The sequence below is a fragment of the Pelodiscus sinensis genome, chromosome 1 (assembly GCF_049634645.1).
Source record: "Pelodiscus sinensis isolate JC-2024 chromosome 1, ASM4963464v1, whole genome shotgun sequence".
Lineage (NCBI taxonomy): Eukaryota > Metazoa > Chordata > Testudines > Trionychidae > Pelodiscus > Pelodiscus sinensis.
Genome location: NC_134711.1, coordinates 215,167,529 through 215,180,928, shown reverse-complemented (window position 1 = coordinate 215,180,928; position 13,400 = coordinate 215,167,529). Strand labels below are relative to the sequence as shown.

General features: G+C 46.8%; 1 protein-coding gene and 1 long non-coding RNA gene across 9 annotated transcripts in view; one reads left to right on the top strand and one right to left on the bottom strand.

Moving 5' to 3' along the window:
* ARHGAP6 (Rho GTPase activating protein 6) overlaps positions 1-13,400 on the bottom strand; it is a 479,589-nt gene that overhangs the window by 22,096 nt on the left and 444,093 nt on the right. For all 8 annotated transcript variants that reach the window (XM_075914907.1, XM_075914901.1, XM_075914913.1 and 5 more), the window contains exon 9: positions 10,366-10,545. In XM_075914907.1, coding sequence (XP_075771022.1) covers positions 10,366-10,545 — 180 coding nt within the window. The remainder of the gene's footprint in view (positions 1-10,365; positions 10,546-13,400) is intronic.
* Positions 10,552-13,400, top strand: part of LOC142823721 (uncharacterized) — a 34,190-nt gene continuing 31,341 nt past the window's right edge. Inside the window, exon 1 of the long non-coding RNA XR_012898872.1 lies at positions 10,552-10,814. This is a non-coding gene — a long non-coding RNA (uncharacterized LOC142823721). The remainder of the gene's footprint in view (positions 10,815-13,400) is intronic.

Here is a 13,400-nt window from a genome sequence, read left to right as displayed (position 1 = left end):
TGCAAACTACATTGAATAAATAACACCAGGTTGCTAAGCATAAAATTATTCAATAAATAGGACTTTACACAAAAAAAAGTAAATGTGACAATACTTTTCCTTACACATATAAAGCTAAACAACTCCCAGATAACTCTAGTAGATTTAGTGGGGAAAAAAATCTATAAAATAAGAACAGCCATCTACATAATTTATAGAGACTGAAACAACTTAAATCTTGATTCTGCAACTGGATTTACGCTGGTGAACTTCTCATTACAGCCAAGTTTTGTTGTGCACTGTCTATAACATTTTATGCAAATGTGATTAATTTGCATATGAATAAATGATTTGTATGTAACCTGCTGAGGCAGGTCATAAAGCTGCACAAAACTTGGCAACGGCAGTGGGGATGCACAGAGACAGAAGCTGTGTGGTTTCTGGGGCGGCTGTTAATGCTGGTGGCTCCTGGGAGTAGGTGAGTGTTAAGCTTCCAGGAGGGCCAGGGACTGTCGGAACAGGAGTAGGGGCCCTTCAGGTAGCTAGAGTGGAAGTCTGGAGCTGTTGTCTTGTGCTGTCTCCAAGCTGCTCATTCCTGACCTAGCAGGAGGACCATGGAGAAATGGTGCCTTGCGGACTGCTCAGTGGGTGCCTTAGTGACCTCTAGCAATGCAAATGCAGAACTGCAGGCAAATACCTGCTGCCTTGCTGTCGCAGAGCTAGATATGTGAGAATTCCCCAGGAATATGCAAAAAGGTGGCAAATGCATTACATTTGGCAGCTTGGACTCCTGCATCCATGCATAACTGCAAAAAAGTCAATGGACCATGATGTGGGTGTATAAGTCTACCTACTAGGAGGAAGTTGCATGACCGCATGACCGTGGCCTTAGTCAGAGGTCTGGAAAAGAGTAGTCCTCTATAGCAGTGGTTTTCAAACTTTTTCTCTTGTGATCCAGCTGAAAAAAAACTGTTGATACCCACAACCCAACATAATTTGAGTAGAGTGTGGACTCCAGGGTGGAGGTGAGGATGAGAGCTTTGGGGTGTAAGAGGGGGCTCTGGCTTGGGAGGAGGAGCAGGGATGGGGCAGGAGGGACTTACCTTGAGCAGCTCTCAGTCAGTGGTGCAGTGGGGCACCACAGACCATGCACCCCAGAAGCAGCTAGTAGAAAATTCCCAGACAATGGGAGTGTGGTGCTAGTACAGAGCCCTGTGCACTCTCTTCCCCTCCATCTAGGAGCCAGGCCTGCTGCCAGCCGTTTATGGGATGCAGAGCAGTCTGTGGTGCCAGGACAGTGGAGATGCCTTAGCACCCCCACTGATCATCGGATCACCCTGCAGCAATGAGACCCAGTGCCTGACATTCCATGAACATTGTGTGAAAACCACTGCTTTATGGGGCCTATCCTATAGGGACCTATCCTATATAACTAAGTGCCTAAAACCCAATGTAATCAAAGGGAATTTGGGAACTTAAATAAATGTTGAGTCCTAAATTGCAGCAAGACTATTTCTACAATAGGAAATTCACTTTAGATTGATGGTATTAATCTGAATTACTGGAATCTACTTTACAAATCCAAACAGTACATAATTATCTGGGTTCCTTAAACAAAAATTTTTTGACCCAGAAATAACTCAAACCCATTCTGTAGTCTGTGGTTTGGGCCAAATATCACATTGTTTCTATTAGATATTGTTTCACAAACCTTTCTTCATTTCAATGCTGAAGCCAGTCATAGAGTTAAAAAAATAAAACCAAACTAAACACAAAAACAACGAGTAGTCCTGTGGCACCTTAGGGTATGTCAACACTTGGTCCCTAGTTCGAACTAGGGACGCTAATGAAGTAATTTTTGAGGAGTAACGTTAGTTTGAACCAAGGGGTTTGGTTCGAACTAACATGTCCTAGCGCGCACTTTCACAACAGCTGTTGAGCGGAGTAACGCGCAGGCGAGAACATGCTAATGAAGCGCAGGATATTTAAATCCCCGCTTCATTAGCAATTTCATTCGCCTACATTTGCATCCCTAGTTTGAACTAGGGACCAAGTGTAGACGTACCCTTAGAGACTAACAAAAATATATAGTAGCATTAGTATTCATAAAATTCACTTCGTGAAAGCTCATGATTCTATACATATGTTAGTCTCTAAGGGTATGTCTATACTAGCCCCCTAGTTCTAACTAGGGAGGCTAATGAGGGTGACCGAAATTGCAAATGAAGCACGGGATTTAAATATCTCGAGCTTCATTAGCATGTTCCCGGGCGGTTGCCATTTTAGAAATTGACTAGCCCGGAGTAACCCCTTAACTCAAATTAGCTGGTAAACCTCATTCCAGAAGGAGTAACAGCTAATTTGAGTTAAGGGGTAACTTCGAACTCCTGTTTCACTGCCATGTGTTAGAACTAGGGGGCTAGTGTAGACATACTCTAAGGCTATGTCTACATAGCAGTGTTATTTCAGAATAAGCTATTCTGGAAGAGATTTTCTGGAATAGGTTATTACGAAATAGCGTGTCTACACACAAAATGCAGTTTGAAATAGTGCTTATCTATGTCAAATAGTGTGTCCACACTGATGACTGGATGCTGAATCACATTTAAGGCTACTTGGAACTAGTTCAGATAGGGCATCAGGTTAGTAGTTAGCCTCGAGCAGCAGCCACACGAGGTATCTGAGGCTCATGCTTACAGGGACATCCCAGACAGCTGTTTCTCAGGTTTCCCTACTTGATTGTATACCTCTCTGAGGGACAGCAAAGCCTTTTCTCTTCTTGCTCTGGTTGCCCTGATTCAGGACATCACAGCACTCTCTGCTATGGAGCAGGAGCTGCCTCCTGGCAGTCTTCTGCTCTTGAAGATTTTACTACAAGTCATGCAGCACTTTCTGCAGGCTGCCTCCCAGGCGCTGCAGGAATCCAACCCACAGAGTTTCTGGGAGACCCTCGGGTATGTGGAGGAGTGGCTACAGAAGCTGGACGCTGCCCGCCATGGTCCAGACGCCATGTCCTGCCACATCTGGCATCTGGACATTAGTGCAGACTGGTGGGATCACGTTATCTGGAGTGCTGGGGAGGCCAACAATGGCTCCAGAACTTCAGAATGAAGGAGGACACCTTCCTCGAGCTGTGTGAGTGGCTCACCATTTCCCTCCAGAAGTATGTCACCATCGCCCTCTGGAAACTCTCCACGCTGGAAAGCTACCGATCCATGGGAAACCAGTTCGGCGTGGGGAGATTGACCGCCAGGGCCTGCTCATGCAGGCATGGCATTCTCGGCCTATTGTCCCAGGAGGGGGTGGAAGGATGGAAAGGGCCTCCCTATGGAAAAGGGAGTAGGGGTCAGGGTAGTGCAAGCCCTTCCCTGGTAGAGTTTGTTCTTTCCCACCCTAACAAAGCCCTGCCTGGAGCGCTGTGATTGTAGGGGGTTACTTCTGGTGAGTGGGAGGGAGAGGGACTCGGAGGGGGGAGAGGGGAACTCTCAGGCATCCTGGCACCCCTGTGATTCTTGGGTTGTTTGTCTTCTTCTGCAGGTGGTCAGAGCCATCAACAACACCCTGCTGCACAGAGTCATCCTACTGGCAGATGTGGATGCCATCATCAAGGAGTTTGGCGCCCTAGGCTTCCCCAATCGCAGGGTGGGGGGGGCTATCAATGGGACACACATCCCTATCTCTGCCCACAGGGGCGGATATAGGGCAGGGCGAACGGGGCGGCCGCCCGAGGCTCTGCGCTTAAAAAAGCCCTGCGCATGCGCTGTAGCGCCACCGCACATGCGCATGGCGTCACGGCGCATGCGCCGAGGCAAAGGGGGGGCCTCGCGGAGTTATGCTGCCCGGGGCCCCGCAAAACAGTCATCTGCCCCTGTCTGCCCAGACCACCGGGCCTCAATGTACATTAACCACAAGGGATACTTTTTGGTGGTCCTGCAGGTTGTGACAGACCAACAGGTCCAGTTTACGGACATAAATGTTGAGTGGTCAGGGAAAGCACACGACGCACGTGTGTTCAGGAACTCCCGCGTCTGCCAGAAGCTGCACGCCGAGACTTTCTTCCCCAGCTGCCACATCAGGGTCAGGGATGTGGACATGCCTGTATGCCTAGTAGGAGAAGCATCTATGGCGCATGAAGCCATACACTGGCCACCTCACTGCCATCCCTCCACTTGCCCCTTCCTTATCTCCTTTCCCAACGACAAAATAAAAGCACTTTTTGTTTTGATCAATTAAACAGTCTGTATTTTCAATAACGGAGAGGGGGGCGGGAGGGTCAATGAAACTGGGGAAAGAGAGGGGAAAGAACCTGGGAGTGGGGAGGAGAGAAGGTGGGAGAAGGAGGGTGATAAGAACCTTGGAAGAGGGAGCTGGAAGCGGGAGAAGAGGTTCAGGCCTCAGGCTGGGAGTGGTGCCAGCCTCTGTGGATCCCACCGCCGTGGGTGCAGGGGCCTCGCATCAATGGGGGATTGGGGATGCTGTGGATGGAAAAGCGGAAGGGGGAGAGGGAGTGGGAGGAGGAGCAATAGCAGGAGAGGGAGCAGAGGCAGGAGTGGTAGGAGGCAGCATGCTCTGCACCAGGGTCTGCACATCATTGCACAAGGAGTGGCCCTGCAAGAGCAGTTCCTGCCAGCTCTCCTGCCATAGCTGCAGGTCCTCCTCTACCCAGCGGTGGATGGTACTGTGCAGGGCTCACAGTACTGCCAGGTGCTGTTGCTGGTATTTGTCCACTGGATGTGCGTGCCTATGGAAGCCTCAGGTGCAGGAGGATGTCCCGGGTGGTGTAGACCGCCCTCCACTTGCAGCTGGTCCAGCTGTGGAGATTAAAGACAGATGGTCAGTCATCCCAGGGGATGCCTGAAGCCCAGTCCCCCTCTGCAAGCCAAGAGCGACCGTTCTCAGCGCTGTTACAACCAATGTGCTTGGATCCAGGCCCCAAGACTGTGGGTATGCCCATGTGCAGGAGTGCTGAGTGTGTGTGTGGGTCGGGGGGAGGGGAAATATCCCCTGCCTCCTTCTAGAGGTGGCTTGTGGAGGGAGGGTGTCCCACCCTGGGGTCAGGAGCATGGCAGGTCTCTCCAGATACCCTGTGGGCAACAGCCCAAGGGTCCTCTGTCACTGCCTGCTGGGGCCATTTGCCCAGGAGTGGCTCGGCACTCATGTGCACAGGTTGCTGCGTGATCCGCAGCCAGCAAGGGCCAAGCATGGAGTGCCTAGATCTCCCGTACTTCCCCCGTACTCTCTGCATGAAGAAAAAGTGCTGGCACTCACACAATGCTCCTTCCCTAGCCTCAGACGATGCCTGGGAGATATCCGCAGGGAGGCCTCAGAGCTCCTGTGTCACCTCTGTGCTCAGGGTGGCTTCATCCAGGTCCTGGGCTGCCTCCTCCTCCTCGTCACCATCGTCTGGGCCCCCAGCAAGGACAAGGATGGGCGTCTCCAGCCCGGAGTCTATAACTACGGGAGCGGGAGGGAGGGGAAGAGGGAAGGGACTGCCCCGCCCCCCAGGATGTGGTCCAGCTCCTTGTAATACGGACAGGTGTGGGGCTCCGCCCCGGATTGGGAGCTGCCCTCCTTGGCCCTGGCATAAGCCTGGAGGAGCTCCTTGACCTTAATCTGCACCTGTTCTTGGGTGCAGATGTGGCCCTTGCTCCCCAGGCTATCTGACATGTGGCCATAGATGTCTATGTTCCTGCATTTGGTGCAGAGATCCTGAAGGTCTGTCTCATCCCCCTGTCAGCCGATGGTCAGGGCAGTGAGTGGTGTGTGTGTGTGTGTTATACACCCGAGACTTCAACTGCTGAGACCAGGGTCCCTTCGCAGCGGGCAATGTGGAGAAGGTTAACGGGCGCCCCAAGAAGTTTACAGGGAGAGCTTATTACACCTCAGATTTCAGCTGCTAAGATACAGGATCCCTTCACAGCGGGCAGTCTAGGGAAGACTGAGAGATGCCCCAACGGATCTGTCACCTGGGAGTGACATGATCCAAACGCCCAAGCTCTTCCTATACCTGTCCCTTATGACCGGCTGAAGTTCTTTTAAATTGTGCTTGGTTCTGTTACAGCAACTGAAGGAGTCAGGTTAAAGCTTAAACAGTTACTATTTTATTGTTACAGGGTAAACTTAGCTGTTAAATGCTACTACTGTGTTACATATAACACAGCCACTACAAAGGACAGGACAGAAATTACACTAATAAGTCACTTACAGGTACCATGAAACCCTTTTGGTTCTCTGAGCTCTTATTAAATGCATGCAAAATAGACACCTAGCAGGTATATAATCTCACCCCTGCGTTCCAGACTTGGCGTGGCCAGCGTCTTTCTCTCAGTCCCTCGGGAAGAAGTAGGGCAAGGTTGGGCGTCCCACAGACCTCGGGAGACAATCAATACCAGCCAGCAGGTGTAGATGATTGGAGCTCAAATGGGGTGGGCTACTAAACCCCTCTTTATACCCTCTGGGTCACGTAGGCTTCTTCCTGGTCTCAAGTGGCCAATTAGGAAAAATGGCTTTGAATGCCAAGTTTCCCATGAAGGGTGCAAAGCATAATTCACACCTGGGAAAATGCAGACAATGGGCACCTCTGGTATGTGATGGGCGAAGATTCCTCTCCTGGGACAGTGCAGGCATGTCAATTACTGGTACTAGCCATCAGGGCGACGGGAGACCCCGGGTTGTCAGCTAGCCCATAAACCAAGATGGGGTTCATGTCTGGCTACACCCCCCCCCCAACCTCAGTAAGGTCCAGGACCTCTGCACCAGACCAGGAAGGTACACATTGCTTGCAGCCAATGGCAGGCTCCTGGGAGCTGGCTGAATGCTCCCGAGGAGCAGTGGAGGGCTGGCTGGCACCATCTGGCTTGCTCAACTTTGGCAAAAATGGAGTCAGGGGCAGCTGCAGGGTGGCTCAGGGCTATGAGGCCTGCTGCAAGCTGCAAACCCTGTCTGCAGAGTCTGCAGCTTTAAGAGCTCTGGGGGGAGGGTAGGGGTATAGAATTTTCCTGCATGTGGACAGAGTGGCCAGCAGGGCACCCTGGGAAGGGCTGGAGGCCCCCTATTTCAAAATAGCCCCTATTCTCTGTCTACACAGCGCCTATTCTGAAATAGCTATTTTGGAATAGGCGCTATTCTCATAGAATGAGGTTTACAAAACTCGAAACAAGCCATCCGCTATTTCGAAATTATTTTGAAATAGCAGTTTGGCTGTGTAGATGCTCACAAAGTTATTTGAGAATAGCAGTCATTATTTCAAAATAACTTTGCTGTGTAGACGTACCCTAAGGGTTCATCTACACAGAACCCTAAACTCTAAATAAGATACGCAATTTGTGCTATGCAAATTGTGTAGCTTATTTCAAAACTATTTCAAAATAGCTTATTTTGAAATCTGGCGTGTCTACAAATGCCAAATTTCAAAATAACGTGCTATTTCGAACCATTCCTTATCCCTTGTGCAACAAGGTTTACCGGGATGTAGAAATAACATGCCCATTATTTCGAAAAATATTTTTGAATAATGGGCGGCTTGTGTAGACGCAGAGTAGCTATTTAGGGATACCTCTGGTACATCTACACTACAGGATACATCTACACTACAGGATAAGGTCAAATTAAGATATTCAACGTCAGCTACGTCCATAGCATAGCTGAAGTCTAAGTACCTTAACTTGATCTTTGGCACTGTCCACACTGAAGTAAGTTGAAGGAAGAACAATCTCCCTTTGACTTTCCTTACTCCTCATGGAAGCAGGACTACCAGCATCGACTGGAGTGCTCCTCTCAGTTCAAATTAGTGTGTCTTCACTAGACCCGTTAATTCGAACCCTTGCAGCTTCAATCTTCTCTGTAGTGTATACATACCCTAAGGTGCCACTGGACTACTTGTTGTTTTTAAAGTTACAGACTAACACAGCTACCCCTCTGAGATTTTCAAACAAAAAAACAATCACCCTAACAGTAATGAATTATATGTTATATGCTGTTGGCACAGGCTCTAGTCCAGCTGTTTGAAAGTAGTACAAATGTCAAACAATAACTATAAACAGCAGTCCTCGCCTTCTCCCACTCCCCAGGGTTGGGATAACAATTTGTTGCTGTCTGATTGGAAATCATCAGAATTGTTCTGCAAATAAATTTACAGATCTGTTCCCAGAAATCCATCAACTTTGCAAAGGATTCAGTATGCTAATTTCATAGAGAATAAAAAAAAGCATTTAATTGAACCCCAATAGTGACATTAACAACATGAGTATACACCATGGTGCCCCTATGAATAATAAATACAAGGAGTTTGACCGTACTATACTTAAAAACTACTACTGACATGAGACGTAGTTTCTTTCCTGAAAACAGGCACAAAAAACCAAGAAACCACTCTGTATCTTCAAATCTGAGAACAAAATCTCCAGAGATGCTTGTGTGCTATACTTTACTGAAAGTTTCAAACCAATATACTTTAGCCATAAAAAAGAGCTTTTGAGTAGCTGTTGTTTTCCCCTGCATCCATCTATCCATTTCCTCTGCATTCAGATGAACAAACTTAAATCTCTCTCCAAAAACTGAAAAGTTATTCCAGAAACAAAAGGAAATTATTTCTGTTTTCCCTGCACTGAGTTTAACCTTCAGATAAAAATGCAAGCACCGAAGTGATAAAGGAATAAAACTGTCACAATTAAAAGACTCCATATGTAGGTTAGTCAATCCCTAAACCCCACCCTTTCCACATTAAAAAACTGAATGCGTGCCTAGAGTGTAATGTACTGAGATGTAGTTGTTCCATAAAATGTTCGTACAGTGAAACAAAAATAATAATACTTCAGCATTTGTTTTATGTAAACTTGCTGTAACAAAATCATTATTGCCAACAGTGCTCCAAGCAAGCAGCAGCAGCTCTCACATGACAACAAGTCCCATCATTTTTGTCCCTAGAAGGAAAAATATACCAGAAATGTTCCTGAACTGTAAAAGCAAAAGAAAAACAAAGAACTGAATGTTTCACTGGAACAAGAATAAAAAATAATGCACAGGATGTAATGGAAGGAAATACAGTATAAAAGAAAGGCAGACGCTCATCTGATGCTATTATTTGACCTGGCAGGCAGGGTTCACTACCATTTTCTCATGCCCTTCTCTCCCCAGCTATATCCTACACACTGCAGTATGTTCCACATTGTTTTACACTTCTCAGACTGAAGTCACCCCATTACAGGTTTTCCTATCTTCTCCCCAGCTACCATTTATGCTGTATCATTACAACAGTTCTTTCTTTTGTCTTCTTGTTTACTGAACTGATCGCTAATAGTACAGTTCATGCTGCTTCTCTGTTGCAGTAGAAAACAAAACAGAACACACAGCTATTCTTACCTTTCTAAGAGTTAAAGTTTTCTTTTTCTTCAAGACATTTCTATGAATCTAGTCACCTCAAAATGAAGGAATGATACCACTGACAATTCAGACCTGCACTATCCAGTTATCCCAGCCTAGAGGCTCCCTTAAGCCAAGATCATAAATCATATTAATCTGAAAGATAGGTTTTTTGACAATCGAATAAACGACAAGATGCCAGGAATGTGATTTAATTAGGCCATAATGTTATTAACACAGCTGGGAACAATGCAGCAATAACTTATCCAGTGCAATTCATCCTTTCTTTGTAATTCAAGCTTTTCTTTAAAACCCAAAATGATGCCTTTGGGTAGAGAGAAGGGCTTATAACATTTATCTTTGGATGCCTAAGAATCTATAGGCTTATACTTCACTGCTTCCGTCCAACCAGCCTCTGAAAGCATCTCCACACCTGACTCTTGTTGAGTCCATGGGGTGTGGAGGGCTGGCATGAATCCTTATAGGGGTTAAAGGTTTCTCTTTCTCCCCCTCATCTCCACCGCCCCCACTCAGATAAAGCTTCCCAACCTCTGCGGTTCAGGGGACCGGCGGGGAAATTTTCACTAACTATATTATTTTGCTGTACTGTTTAATTAATAAATAATTCTATCACACCAAAGCATAAAAGCATAAAAATTCACCTAAGAAATAACTTAGCATCTCTCTCTAGATATATAAACATTTTTGTGCAGCTTAAACAAGGTTCCTCTGTTAAACCTTTAAGTAAGCCTGATCAGTCCTTATATGCAAGAAATTTTTATCTACCCATTTTTAATGCTAAACCCTCTTTACAAACATCTCTTCCTGAAGCAAGAATATGTAGCCTTGTTACCAATTGCACTCAATCATTGCTAATCATTCCCTCATATAACCATATCTGCATCACTATTTGAACATAGTTCAATTCAACTTCTTAGTAACACCACCTAGGATACCCCGACTTAAAGAGCTTTAAAGAGTTAAATGCAAAATCAATTGGTGTAATATTAAGCAGCATTCACTTACCATGAAAAGGGTTTCATAGTTTTCAATCATCTTTTGTACAACAGCAATGATTGCAGTACTCTCCTCCGCTCGAGCTGAACTTTGAACTGTGAATTCTTTGTCTGTAGACTTTTGCTTGTGCAACAGGTTAGGCCCAAATATAGTGGCCAGGTTCAGTGATGTCATTTTGTTCCCAGTAACCTAGAAGAAAAAGAATATTAATCAGTGGCATGTTTTCTCTGGCTATGGATCCTTAGTTGGTATTCCTATCAGGTCAGAGCAAGAAGCTCATTGCTTCTGAAAGATTCTCCTCCTACGAAGCCAGGAAGTAGAAGAATAGGACCTCATGGCCTCAGCAAACTGTTGCTGCTCTAGAACAGCTGCTGCTCCCCAATGCTGCTACTTTCTACAGGCAATGACACTTCCAGGACAGAATTAAAAAAAACCCGTATGGACACAAGATACTCAAGGTAACTAGATAACTGAGGATTGTGTGTATTACTTTTATTCTTTCCCTTATTTGGTTCCTGAACAGGGCCAATTCTTTTCACTTCTACCCCTGTAATCATATGACCTTGGATAAACTTCTGGATACAAAATAAGAATAAGAATAGACAAAAATTCTCTGAAAAAAAATGTATCATAAGGATTAGTCAGGACAATTTTCCAATATCAAATTTGCAAGGAGCAGATTTGATCTTCCTCTATGTGACTCCATCTGGTTGCTATTTTGGGAACGCTACAAAAACAGCCAGGACTTCACTGAACAAGACTTCATGTAAATTCCAGATGTTGACTAACTAGGCTTAGGATGTGGGAGTGGGAGATTTTGAGGTGGAAGAAGAGAAATGAAAATATTCATTATTTTTCCCACATCTGAACTATATACAATAATTTAATAAAACAAGGCACAAAGTAGCATTCCAGAAGACTTCCGCAAGATAATTCTTCTTTCAAATAGAATTCTGAGTTTTTCAGTAGTTTTGTGCACTGTACTTTATGTACCTGCTAAAGTTCTATCTTGTTGAGTAGAATTCTATTGCATGGACAGCTAGGTTAAAAATAAGCATTTTTGCTTGCATAAAATTAATAACTGTATTAGTCTTTGCAGATCTGAGGCTTTAATAATTAATAAATAATATATTATTTTGCTAACAATTATGCTTCATTACACACACTGTCCTTAACTCTTACAATATTATCAGGATGGTATACATGAATTTGCTTTTGTTAGAGTATATATGGCAAGCAAATACATTCCTCAGGAGGATTCAGGCATTTACCACAGCTACTGTACCAGTTCTCTTAATCAGCTTTAGGTGCTAACCTTGCAATTAATTTCACAAGGGCAGACTCCTAAACCAACACAAAACTAGGGAAGGATTAGGACCTAATTGCTATACCTCTAAGCTATTCTCAGCACAATAAATATCATTATAGTCCACTTTTTTAAAAAAATGTCCTCCATTATTACAAGTCTACTTAAACTACAGAGAAATTGCACAATTTTAGCATGCTGGTCAGGGCATAAATAGCAAATTGTAATGGATGTCTCTCAAAATGTGTTACACACCTCCACAAAATTTGACATGACCAACCCATGAAAAACATGATTTTTCTGCAGTATTTCTTAATGTAGAGGCCTACACCCAAAAGGGGATCACAGTCCTACTAGGGGATTTGCAGTACTGCCACCCTTAATTTCTGTGCTGCTGATGGCACTGCCTTCAGAGCTGGGTACTCAGGCAGCAGCATCCGCTCTCTGTTCTGCCTTCAGAGTGTGGGCTGGGCACCAGATTTCATGGGAAAGAACAGATTCCACGGTCGGTAGCACAATTTTCATGGCTGCAAATTTCATAGATTCCTAAATATTATGTCTGTACTTCTCCACCACCTGGTAAGTGGAGTGAATAGCAGCACTTTGGATGGGATTTTTAAAAATGCCTAAGTGCATGTGTGATGGAGTGAAGCAAGCCCGCACTCAGATGGGGCCCCATGAGCCGTGGCGTACCAGAGAGGAGCAACCCCGCACCCAAACGGGGCCCCACGAACCGTGGGAAGTCAGGTGGGATGAGATGAATCACCCCGAGACAACGGCCGGCAAAGCTGAGTGGGACCCAGGAGAGAGACCGAATGGGGCTGAGAGGGGGACCAACGGTGCAGGCACGGTAAGCACGGGGCCGGAAAAAGGGACAGGCACCAGTTAATGATGTCACCCGCCGACGCAGCGAGGACATCCCCGCCCACTCGCTGGAGCCTCAGGAGGTGGGCGTAAGCAAGGTGGGACATTCAAAAGGGATGCTCGCTGCCCTGGAGAGGGGGCGCCGGGCAGAGCACCGGAGAAACAAGGAGGTAGGTAGAGGAGGTGGGTAGGAAGTGGTCCAGGGAGGGGTCGTGGAGCCCGCAGGCTGGCACATTTAGGGGCAATTCATCCGTCAGTCAGGCAAGGGATACGGATATCCCTAACTTAGGGCCCTGGGCCGGGAACTGGGAGTGACGGAGAGCCCGGGTCCCCTCCCCCACCACACCTCCCCCGACTGATCTCTAGTTGCTGGCGAATCACAACAGTAGGGACGGAGGCTAGAAGGAACCCAGGTCTTTGGGTAGGGCCCTCCAACCGTATCTTGCAACAACGCTCGTTAACTGTAATGAGTGACAGCATAGGCAGTTGGTGAAGGTAGGGATGGGGAAGGCAAGCCTCAACCCCAACTCCAGTTATGCCCCTTCTACTGAGGTCCTGGCCTCACCCCCCTGGGGAGGTGGGGCAACGTGCCACACATGCCTCCCACACACAGTGTGCCACACATGTGCCTCCCAAACATGGGGACGGGGAGGTGGGTGAGTGGGTGCATGCTCTTCCCAGCCTCCCCAGCCCCGGAGCACCAGGGAGGGAGGAAGGTGCGTGTCAGACCCAGAACACCGGGGAAGGGAGGAGGACTCGCAGCATGGCCCTAGCCCTGGAGCACCAGGGAAGGGAAGAGGGTGTGTAGCGTGGCCTCCCCGGAGCACCGGGAAGGGAGTAGGATGTACAACTACAGCCTCTCCAGCCAGGAGCA